This window comes from Macaca nemestrina, chromosome 8 (assembly GCF_043159975.1).
Source record: "Macaca nemestrina isolate mMacNem1 chromosome 8, mMacNem.hap1, whole genome shotgun sequence".
NCBI lineage: Eukaryota > Metazoa > Chordata > Mammalia > Primates > Cercopithecidae > Macaca > Macaca nemestrina.
In genome coordinates, this window is record NC_092132.1 from 150,825,242 (window position 1) to 150,837,251 (window position 12,010).

The following is a 12,010-nucleotide window of genomic DNA, read 5'->3' on the forward strand; positions in this document are numbered from 1 at the left end:
TGATGATTCTCCTCTTCCTCCCTCACCTCTCCCACGAGCTGCGTCTTTCTCTGGCATCCTCTCTTCATCGCAGACCCCATCTCTCATGTACTGAGTCTTCTGCCTCCACTCTTGCTCAGGCTCAATTTGCAAAATAGTATTTGTGCATGCTTTCATCCATGCGTGTACTCTTGCCTCATCCCCTCCCCACATCCACTGACACAGGCTCCTTTCCAGCACTAAATAAATACTTTTGCAGATTTTCCTGCTTGTCCTTTCTGTCTTCTCACCCATGTGCATTTTCCACATTGCTTCAGATTATCTCTCTGAAATATGAATATACTTGTGTCACTTCCCTGTGCAGTCTTCTCTGTTGCTTTTCCCCATTGCATCTTGAGTTGGTCTCCACTGCTTGGTGCTGCAGCTGAGCCCTTTCCAGTCTTTCCCATGACCTTTCCTGTCTTCCCTTCAATCCCTGTCTCCATCACAATCGCCACACATTTAAAAGGTAGCATCAGCAGATACAAATGCTCCTGTAAATCGCTCTTCCCGACTGCCATGCGATGTGAAGCCTTTTCCCCCTGGACTGTTCTCCCTCTGAGTGGATGGCATCAAGGATGCCCCTAGACCTGCTCAACCCTTTCTCCTGCAAGGCCCACCCAACCCCTCCAGCTACCAAGATACCAGTTTCCTTTGTCCCTCTCAACCTTCAGGCAAACCATAGCATTCATTGTGTTGTTTCAGAAGTATTTATTTTCCTATCTGTCATTCATTAGACAGGGGAAGATAGGAGCCCTGTTTTATTTTACTCTTCTCACCATGCCCCAAAAACATTCCTGACAGATTTGAAAACATTTTTTTTACAGCTCATTCTTTTCCTTTATTTTTTTTTATTGGCAAGTAATTATTACACATATTCATGGAGCACATGGTGACGTTACAATACATATAATATACAGTTAGCACCTATTTGTAAATTCCTATCACCTTGTACAAGTTAAAACAATACTTGCCAACTGGATGTATTTAAAGATGAATTTAGAGTGAAATTATTTCAGTTCGTCCATGTAGGTGCCTGATCCTGATCTTGCCCCAAGTTCCCCCACTCTGAGTTTTAAATATCCTCAACAGAGAATATATGTGCATAGTGGTAAAAAATCAGTGAGAAACAGAATAATTTGAATTATTTCACTGAGACTTCTCAAAATTGATATTAACTATTTGAACTACTAGAAGCTCTACACAAGATCAAAGTACAACTGCATTAAATTCACTTGGGATTAATATATTTAGAATTATAAAATGTTTCAAGGTTGACTTATGAAATTCTTAGGTATGATTAACTTGCTTTATGATTTCTTAATAATTTGCTTGATAAAAAATAAGATAGTTCAAAAAAAATAGATAATTTGGCTATCTGAATCTCATTGTGGACATTTACAGGCTTTTTGATGTTTTACCTTAAGTTCAGAAGTTTACATTTCTGTTTAAATATTGTCAACATTCTGTTTGCTATTTGCTAGTTTTTTTTAAATGTGGAGTATCTTACCATGGGGCTGCCCTTGTAATTACAAAATAATGGCAGCAGAAACTTAATATATGGGAAAAACTGAATGAATTAAATGAAAATAGTAGCTAAGAAAAGAACTCAATTTGAAACCAATAGCATCTATAGCTTAAAAAACCATAGATATGTAATTTAAAAGGTAGTTTAAAAATCAAACACACACACACACACACACATACACACACACTTCACCTAGAATTTCATTCTTGAATATAGAGAGATGCATTGTAAAACATGGTTCAAACATTTCAGGAAATTCATTATTGATGAACTTTCCTTCTCAAGCGAACTAAAAAAATAAATTTAAGCAATTATCTTTGAAACTCCCTTTCTATTCAGATGACTGCAAATAGAGTTAATAAAAAGCAATAGTAAGTTTTTAATGCAGTTCTTCTTTACACTGAAGGAAACAGTGTGAAAACACTATCCTTTGTTTTTCACATGACGATCGTGCTTAGATTAGTAAAGAGATTTTTGCCAAAAAAAAGTACATTATCCCAGTTGAAATGTCTTAGGTAAAGTGAAGAGATAGTATGTTTCTGTAAATATGTCAAGCTTTTTTCTGTTGCTCGTGAGAGAATACATCAGAGATTCAAAAATGACCAGTATTCCTTTTCTTCAGTTGTATTTCCAGAGCTCACCTGAGCACGAAAGTACTTTCTCAAGAGTTGCTCAGATAGAAGCTGAAAAAAGTCACGTTACTGTGAGCCCATTGTTCAGCCTGATGTATGAAATGGATTAAGTCTGGAGCTGGTTCTCTTGAAACACAAGTGCTTTATTAGGAAGATAAGAACTAGTTCAAATACTTGAAAGTTAAAAGCAAGTCTCATAGAGCTCTAATATTGTGTTAGACTTAGAAGATACCTTCGATTTAATTCTTAACAATATTAAGACTGAGTAATTACTACAAAATATATGGAGAAGTAATTTTCTTCAGCTGGATGTTTGGAGCTTGTTTTGATTAGAACCTATTGTTCATAGCATTTTGGCTGTGTTTATGACTTAAAATAAAATCACTAGAAAAGAAAGAAATAGAATTAGTAAATAGATTTAAGCTTTGATTGTAATAATAGTGCTTTGACACAAATAATGTAATTTAGTCTTTTTTAAAGTTTCTAGAGCATAAAGAAAATACAGGACCAATATTTGTACGCTGATTAATTTTAGACTAGTGGCTTCAAGATAGAAAAGGATACTTTCTGTATGTTTTCAAAGTTATTACTCTTCAGCAGGCTTAAATTTGATCAGTCAAAAGTCTCTTAAATTGACATTAGAATGGAAATATCTCTATTTGGAAGAATGTCTTTGTAGAATTAAATATATCTTTTAAAAACTTAAGATTTCTTAAAACATAGAAACAGTCTTTTCTGAAATAGTGCAGAATCAACATATAGAATTTGGTGTTGTCATTTCAGAATTTTTCTATTACACATCAAGTAATTTTACCAATATTCAAAAACAATGTTGGACATTTTTAGGAAACAATGATTATATACTAGTCTCTAAACACACAGCAAGTGAAGCTCAGTTGAAATGTACTTCATGCAATTTGCAGGCCAGGCTGTATCCTAACAAATGTGGATAAAGTAAGGGTCCAGGGGTCGAAGTGTCTGAAACGCCAGATGGGAGTCTAACTGCCTTTGAGAACCTGAGAGATGCTGACATGCTATGGCACTAAGGGCACAGTTTAACGGTGGAGGCAGCGCTCTTCTCCCTAGCAGGTGACTAAGCTGGTTCACGGCGCAAGTGACACAAGTAGAAGCTTCAGGTTTCCAGGGATATTTCTCTAGTCCTTCAAGGTGTTGATGGCTGTGATTCCAACGCTACTTCCCGCTGTGAAAGCCTATGATTCCCCCAGCAACTGTGTGTGAACCATCACATCCTGTGAGGAGCTTGGAGAGAGCAAAGCTCTCTTCAGTCTACTGAAAATTGGAAAACTGATTTCTAGAATGGCCAAATACTTTCAACTTTCTGACAGGAAAGAGGAATATATTTTATAAAAGGACATCACATAAGCCTAGAGGCTTCAGGTGTAGAACTTTTTACCAAATAATAAATTTTATGATGCTGTCAAGGTCTTAAGTGATGTTTTGCAAAAACAAGAAAAGGCATCAGAAGAAAAAGGAGACAGCTAGTCATATAAAGAGAAAACTACACTGCCATAAGTAACTTCGCTTAATTCTTCTGCATGACAAGGTGTAGTTTAAGCAGGAAAAAAAAAACTTTTGATATTGAATGATAGAAAAAGCAATAAAACACATATTTCTGTAACAAAATCCAACCCAAATAAAATTTAGTAGACATTTTAATGGATACATCTTTTTTCTTTGCTTGTTTGTTTTGTAATGTTTCTTTCCACTTTTCTCCCAAAAAAAAAAAAAAAAAAATTTTAATGCAAGTTTTAGGGCAGAGGAAAATGTTTCTTCAAACTAATGTTAAAATAAGCATATTTTTGGATTTTAGAACCTTGTTAGCCTTTTTGATTGAAGTCTTTAAAAGCCATGATTTCTGAACACAGAGGCATATTCTGGATAATGTTTAAAGCATTAATATCTAAAAACTACCTGTAGAGCTTATGGCTATAAACTACTAAAACAATTTGTAAGTCCCACAGGAAAATCAATGTCATTACTTTAGCAACAGAACCATCTGTCTCCAGTGAAGAAAATCTTTTATGATAAACTCTTCTGTACAATCAGGACATAATTCATTGTCAGAATGAACACAGAAAGCCCACAACTTATGATGGTTCACTTACAATTTTTCAACTTTATAATGATGTAAAAGCAATACACATTCAATAGAAAGTATACTTTGAGCACCCACGCAACCATCTGTTTTTCATTTCCTGTACAGTGTTCAATACTAGCACAAATCATCACAAATCACCTAGCACAAAGCTTGTTTTATAAGAAAGTGTTGACTATCTGGCTGATTATAGGCTCATGCTTATAAACCCAGCACGTTGGGAGACCGAGGCGAGCAGATCACTTGAGGTCAGGAGTTTGAGACAAGCCTGGCCAACATGGTGAGACCCCGTCTCTACTAAAAATTCAAAAATTAGCTGGGTGTGGTGGTGCACACCTGTAATCCAAGCTATTCAGGAGACTGAGGCAGGAGAAACACCGGAACCCAGGAGGCGGAGGTTGCAGTGAGCCAAGATCATGTCACTGCACTCCAGCCTGGGCAGCAGACTGATTTCTTATGCCCCTTGAAAAAAGAGAAGTTCGGGTCACATTGGGTGTGGTTTGTTAAGGTGGATGCCTCCTGGGTGCTGTGTGCAGAACCCCACAGTTCCCTGGCCCAGCTGCCATTCACAGCTTTGTTCTTCATGGACAGGACCTGGGTGACCTGTTAGCATGGGCAGCCCTCACCCCTCAAAAAGATTTTTAAATTTTCCCAGGATCCTGTTCCAGTGGTTCTGATCATAGGGATAGATGTTGAACTCTTTTTTTTAATATTTTTTACACCCTGATTTTGTGTGCCTAATGGATATTTCCAATTCTGTGTTCCAATGGCATTTGATGAGCAGCATACCTAATGTAAATTCAAAATAGTGCGACATTTTAGAAGATTGTTTGTTATGAGTAGTGAGGTGGACTCCATGTGTGGCCAGGGAGAATCATCGCCTCCAACGAGTCTTTCTGTCTCTGGTTTGCTGGTGGTCATCCCCACTGCTAGGCAGGACTGCTTTCTAAAGAGCTGTTCAGATGCTGTCACTTCCAAATCCCCAAACCCAGTAACACTACAACAATAACAACAATAAAGACGTCTGCTTCTTTTTTCCTCTCTGTGAAAACAGAAATGAGCACTGAATAATCTGTAATAATGATGGATTTTGTCATACATGATAGGACAGTTGAATGTCTTCCTTTCTGCCCCGTCTTCTTGGCATTATGCAATCAGATGAAGGTCATCAAATATTTGAATGACCCTGAAACCGGAGGTGAATGAAACCTTCCCCCTAATTTCTACCTCCCTTTTGTGGATATTTAGCGTATCCCTTTGCTTTGCACCAAAATCGATGTACTCTTCTGCTCTTGAATTCCAAGCATCTTGAATTAAAATTACTGGTGTCTCTTAAATAGATCAGGATTATTGTAAAAATAATAATGTTATAGTTGTTAAAGACTGACTCTTTGTTTAAGGAAACTTTATGGAAGGAAATTTTCTTAGCCACTGAGTGTAAAGGATCAAGCATGCACTCTTCCTCCTATATAAAGTTGCAAATCTCAATCTTGATTATTCAGACATCAGCAGGGTAAAATTACATTGTGAATTTAAGAATGTATTTTCCTCAATAGAAAGCATCTCAGACTCCACGTTGACGGGAAGACTTAGCAAAAGTCATACATTCATTTGAAAATTTAATTTAATTTCTTTTTGAGAAAAGGAAACATTCAAAGTTTGGTGGAAATAGAAGTGAAGAGACCATGTGGCCCCTCAAGTTTCCAGCTCTCCTTTTTACAATTGTCAAAATTTGCATCACGATATAAAGAGAAATATGTTACTGTAAGACTGTCTTCACAGATGGCCTTAAAATATTGCCTCACATAAAAGCAATATACAGCTCTCAGTACCGCAGAAGCTAAATCTTCATTTCCGTCATCTATTTCTTTGAGTTTAAGAGCTTATTTTGATGAGGTCATTATAATGATTCATTTCTGGAGTTTCTGTTGTGTGTGGATTTCCTCAAGAGCCTCATAACCATGCACCATCAGGAGTGTGGCCAGCAGTAATTCAGGAGCCCCCAGTTTTCTGTGGGCAGAAACAACTTTTTCTTTTCCCACGAAGTTGAAATCTTGGAGTTTGGAGGAAGTTGTCAGGAAGGTGGGTGGCTCTTGACGAAGGGCTGGAATACGTTCTGGCTGTCAGGATTCTGCAAAGCACCCTGGCAGTGCCACCGGGTAGCCCCTCTTCCTTGGAGGTCTAGGTTGTGGCAGAGAGGGCAAAGAGGCAGCAGAGCATCCCATTCCTAGAGGGCATCGGGGCTCACCAGAGAATCCAGTGTACAGACTGGAGGTTTGGACTGACAGATAAAGTTGGGGAAGTCTGGAAAAGAAAAGCTTGAGGGACCGGGCATGGTGGCTCAATCCTGTAATCCCAGCACTTTGGGAGGCTGAGGCGGGTGGATTGCCTGAGGTCAGGAGTTCGAGACGAGCCTGGCCAACAGGGTGAAACCCCGTCTCTACCAAAAATACAAAAAATTGGTTGGGCTTGGTGGCAGGCACCTGTAATCCCAGCTACTTGGGAGACTGAGGCAGGAGAATCGCTTGAACCTGGGAGGCAGAGGTTGCAGTGAGGCAAGATCGCGCCATTGCACTCAGACTTGGCAACAAAAGCAAAACTCTGTCAAAAAAAATAAATAAATAAAAAGCTTGTAAGTAGGGAGGAACAAATAAGGTGATCGAACTTCAAGAAATCACAAATGAGTAACAAATAGCCCCCAATACAGACCCATCTTTCTTTTCCCCTTTGTCAATTCACAATCTCCTTTTTTCTCCCTACTCTTCAAGGAGCATTTAGCAAACTTGTTTATTTCATCTCTGTTTTAAGGGAGATGTACACCCTGTCTTGAGTTCTGTTCATTCCTTCCCTTTCTCTCTTGCAGGTTTTGATTTGGTAAAATGTGAGGATCCGGGCATCCCTAACTATGGCTATAGGATCCGTGATGAAGGCCACTTTACTGACACTGTAGTTCTGTACAGTTGCAACCCGGGGTATGCCATGCATGGCAGCAACACTCTGACCTGTTTGAGTGGAGACAGAAGAGTGTGGGACAAACCGCTACCTTCGTGCATAGGTGAGTGCGGAAGCCAGTCAAACTATTGTGCAAAAGCCAGGCCTCAGGGTACTCATGCCTGTTGCTTTGACTTCCTTTATTGGAAAAGAGGAGGAATTTTATCACACCTTACAGTGTGAGTTTTTGTATCCTGCGATTTGCATGTGTCTGTGAGTGTGTGTTTTCAGCAATGAAAGACAGATTTTCTAGTACTCTTTTATGGAGACTATGGGTACAGTGTAATTATTAGAATTATCACATGTGTGTCTTACTGCTTTATGCTCTCAACTTTAATTGCATGGAAGATAAAGGCTTTCCACAGAGGTTATGATTTGGAAGAAGTATTGAAATGATCAGGAGAGATAGATGATGGTGTTTCTTTTTCTCTATGTATATAATGCAGACATAATGGCTTTGGTTTTTAAAAGTAGCTAAATAGAAACGTGTGATGCCTGAAGTTGAACGTTCCCATCTCTCTGTGTCTTCTACAGCGGAATGTGGTGGTCAGATCCATGCAGCCACATCAGGACGAATATTGTCCCCCGGCTATCCAGCTCCTTATGACAACAACCTCCACTGTACCTGGATTATAGAGGCAGACCCAGGAAAGACCATTAGGTACTTGTTTTATTTTGGTTTCAGTGATTTGAGAAAAGAGATATGCCTTCTATTCTTATAGTAGAGATGGTGGTACACCAAATATCCATGGTTAAAGTTTCTGAACCAAAGAAGAAAAGGTAAAGCTGTAGCTAAATGTTATGTTGGCTCACTTGCTTACTTTGCTGTTCCCTTGAAACCATTTATTAAGTTCTATATAATAAAGACAAAATGAGAGTGTCTCAGTTAGCTTCTGCTGCATAACAAACTATCCCCCAAATTTAGTAGCTGAAAAAAATCATGACTTTATGGGTTGCCTGGGCTGTTCTGATCTAGGTGAGATTTACTGGGGATGAGTAGTCCTGGATGACCTTCCTTAAGTGTGAGAGCCTCAGCTGGGATGGTTGGGAAGGCAGGAGCCCCTCCATACAAGGCTTCTGTTCCTGCAGTAGGCTAGTCAGGATGGGAAGGTTGTAGCAGCAAGGGATGACAAACTTCCAACTTCTGCTTACATTACATTTGCTAAGGTGCCCTTTGTCAAAGCAAGTCTCATGGGCTAGGCAAGACTCAAGTTATGAAGAAATAGATTCCACTGCTCTTTTAATAGGAAGAGAAGCAAAGTCATATTTTTAAAAGGCTTGTGTACAGGGTGGAAGCAATGTGTGTCATTTTGCAATATACCAAATTAACTTTGAGGTAGACCAAGAAAGTACTCTAAAGTAACACGTATAAAAGAAAATCATTGCAAATTTCAGAAAATGATGCAAACATTTAAACAAACAGTGTTCTACTCCAATAGTGAGTTCTGAGTTATTACGGTGAGTTATTTAAATCAACAAGAATTAATATTTTAAAGTAAGCTCTTGGTGATCTAGTCTGTGATCTAGTCTGAAATCTGTCTCTGAAACCATAGCACATAAGGCAAAAGGTAATTTTAAAATAAGTTTTATGTTTAGTTCTTGTTTAAAATGAAGAGGACACACAGTCCTAAGCAATACTTTTTAAAATATATTTTTCCTTCAATTAACCTTTCTGTTTCATTGTTGTTGTTATGAATTCTCTGTACAAAATTTGCTTTTGAAAAAATCTGACCTCCAATACCCTTAATCTGCATGTCCCAGGTCTCTACACTCCTTCGTCATGCTCTTATACCCACCAAAGAGTAAATGAATTGGCCCGGCTGCTTCAGTTCCTCCTTCACATATGTGAAGCTGAAAAACAGTAACAGGTCAAAGTCAGGCTGGGCACAGTGACTCATGCCTGTAATCCTAACACTTTGGGAGGCCGAGGCGGGTGGATCACTTAAGGTCAGTAGTTCGAGACCAGCCTGGCCAACATGGCGAAACTCCATCACCACCAAAAATACAAAAAGTATCTGGTCATGGTGGCACACACCTGTAATTCCAGCTACTCAGGAGACTGAGGCAGGAGATGTGGAAGGATGAAAAATATTCATAAACAGATGACTTTTGTCTTTATTCACAAAAGCCACCCTATCAAGCTTAGTAATATATATTACATAGATATCATAGACTTCTTTCACTGCAACTCTATAACTTAACAGAAATAAAATGGGATGAAGTGGAGTGAGAGAAATGCATATTCTGTTACATGATGCTGTTTCTGCACATCTGACATCTGAGGCCTTTGAAATTCATGTGTCTCACTATTTAGTCACATTAACAACTTGGGAGTGAGTTGAATTGATGTGGCACAAACTATTACCACTTATAGACCCTATGTAAAAAAGATTCTCACTACATAAAAGGAGCAAGAAGAAAAATTAAAACATCTCTAGAATGCAAACATCTTAGGATGGTGTTTCTGCTGCTATGATAGAATATTACAAACTAGGGGGCCGGGTGCGGTGGTTCATTCCTGTAATCCCAGCACTTTGGGAGGCCAAGGCGGGTGAGTCGCAAGGTCAGGAGATGGAGACCATGCTGGCTAACACGGTGGAACCCTGTCTCTACTAAAAATACAAAAAATCAGCCAGGCATGGTGGCAGGTGCCTGTAGTCCCAGCTACTTGGGAGGCTGAGGCAGGAAAATAGTGTGAACCTGGGGGGCGGAGCTTGCCATGAGCCGAGCTCATACCACTGCACTCTAGCCTAGGGGACAGAGCGAGACTCCATCTCAAAAAAGAAAAAAGAAAAACAGAATACTACAGACTTACAGACTGGATAATTTATAAAGAAATAAAGAACAGAAGTTTCTTTTCCTAACAATTCTGGAGTTCTGGAGGCTGGGAAGTCTAAGGGCATGACATTGGCATGTGATGAATCCACATGGTGAGAACATCACATAGCCAGGAAGTACACAAGAGACAGAGAGGAAATGGGGCCAAGCTTAATTTTTTTTTTAGGAGCTCACTCCCACTGTAGCTAACTCACTCCCATGATAACAGCATTAATCCCTTCATGAGGGCCCAGTTCTTTTGACCTAATCACTTCCTAAAGGCTCCCACTTTCAATATGGCTACAATGGCAATTAAATTTCAGCATGAGTTTTGGTGGAGACAGGAAAACCACAGCACATACTATTTTATAATAACTCATTTTAAAATTAGTGTGTGCCCTTAAGATAAATAATTTGATGATTATTGATCTGTTGAACACTAAGGTATATCTGAGTAACAGAATTTAGTATTTCATATTCCTCATGAAAATCAATAGAGGCATGTTTCTGTGGAAATAAATAGTCCAGGCATAGTGGCTCACACCTCTCATCCCAGCGCTTTGGGAGGGTGAAGCAAGAGGACGTCTTGAGCCCAGTTGGTCAAGGCTGCAGTAAGCTATGATCACACTACTGCAGTCTTAACTAAATAAATTAATTAAATTAAATATTAGTCCTTAACTTGGAATTCACAAATACTAGATTTGAGAAATGTAAAAACCACTCCACTGGCTTTGATTTTGAAAAGTTGTAGAAATCATCTATGATAATGGAGTGACTTTATATAAAAATAATTTATCTTCTTTTAGAATTTCACATTTTTGTTTTTCTCACAATTTCCTTTGTGCTTTAATTTACTGGAATTAGAGTGAGCACCATCTTTCTCTAAATGCAAACCAAGTGATGGATTCACTCTTTGCAGATGAATCTAATAATTTGTTAACATTTTAATAAAAAAAAAAAAGAGAAAATAGGCCGGGTGTGGTGGCTCATGCCTGTAATTCCAGCCCTTTGGGAGGCCAAGGTGGCGGGCGGATCACAAGGTCAGGAGATCGAGACCATCCTGGCTAACACGGTGAAAGCCCGTCTCTACTAAAAAATACAAAAAATTAGCCGGGTATGGTGATGGGCGCTTGTAGTCCCAGTTACTCAGGAGGCTGATACAGGAGAATGGCAGGAACCCGGGAGGTGAAGCTTGCAGCGAGCCAAGATCACGCCACTGCACTCCAGCCTGGGCGACAGAGCAAGACTCTATCTCAAATAATAATAATAAAAATAAAAAAGAGAAAATAAATTACTTTAGAAAGATTTGAATTAATAAAAAATGTCCAGTTTTTATAGCATGAACTGACTTTGAAAAATTTTCTTCTTATACATATCTTTCAATATGAGGGTATACACTATCAAATTTGTAAGTACATCTGTTAAATTTAAAGCATAAATTTCTTCCCAAGAAGCAAGTTAAGAAGGTGGCATCAAATATTTATCATGGATTTCCTCAACTGACATTCAGCTTAATCGCAAAATGTTTTCGATGATTGAACCACTCTTCATTAAGAATATAAATGCAATGTTTAGTATGGCGATCTGGAGAAACCATAATTAAAAGTACATAATATACTAAAATCATATATTATGTACTTAAAATTGTACTAATACTCAGAAAAATGGTGTCTGGTCTTAGCCTTGATATTAGCTGGCATGGTTTCTAAGTCTTAATTATTTCAATGGTAACATAGTCTATATTACCTCCAATGTTAACTTGAAAATGAGGAATACATCAGTCATATGAATATGAACACAGGGATTAATTTAGCTATTTAAAATGTCTTAATATAAATATAATCATTACTATGCATTTATACTTTGATATCTTAATGTAAACATTTTTCACTCTCAAGGAATGAATAA

The 12,010-nt window shown here is 38.4% G+C and overlaps 1 protein-coding gene across 2 annotated transcripts in view; it reads left to right on the forward strand.

Annotated features, from left to right (window-relative positions):
* LOC139355625 (CUB and Sushi multiple domains 1) overlaps positions 1 to 12,010 on the forward strand; it is a 2,038,620-nt gene that overhangs the window by 1,674,733 nt on the left and 351,877 nt on the right. For both annotated transcript variants that reach the window (XM_071067488.1, XM_071067489.1), the window contains exons 24-25: positions 7,158 to 7,349; positions 7,820 to 7,946. In XM_071067488.1, the coding sequence (XP_070923589.1) occupies positions 7,158 to 7,349; positions 7,820 to 7,946 (319 nt within the window). The remainder of the gene's footprint in view (positions 1 to 7,157; positions 7,350 to 7,819; positions 7,947 to 12,010) is intronic.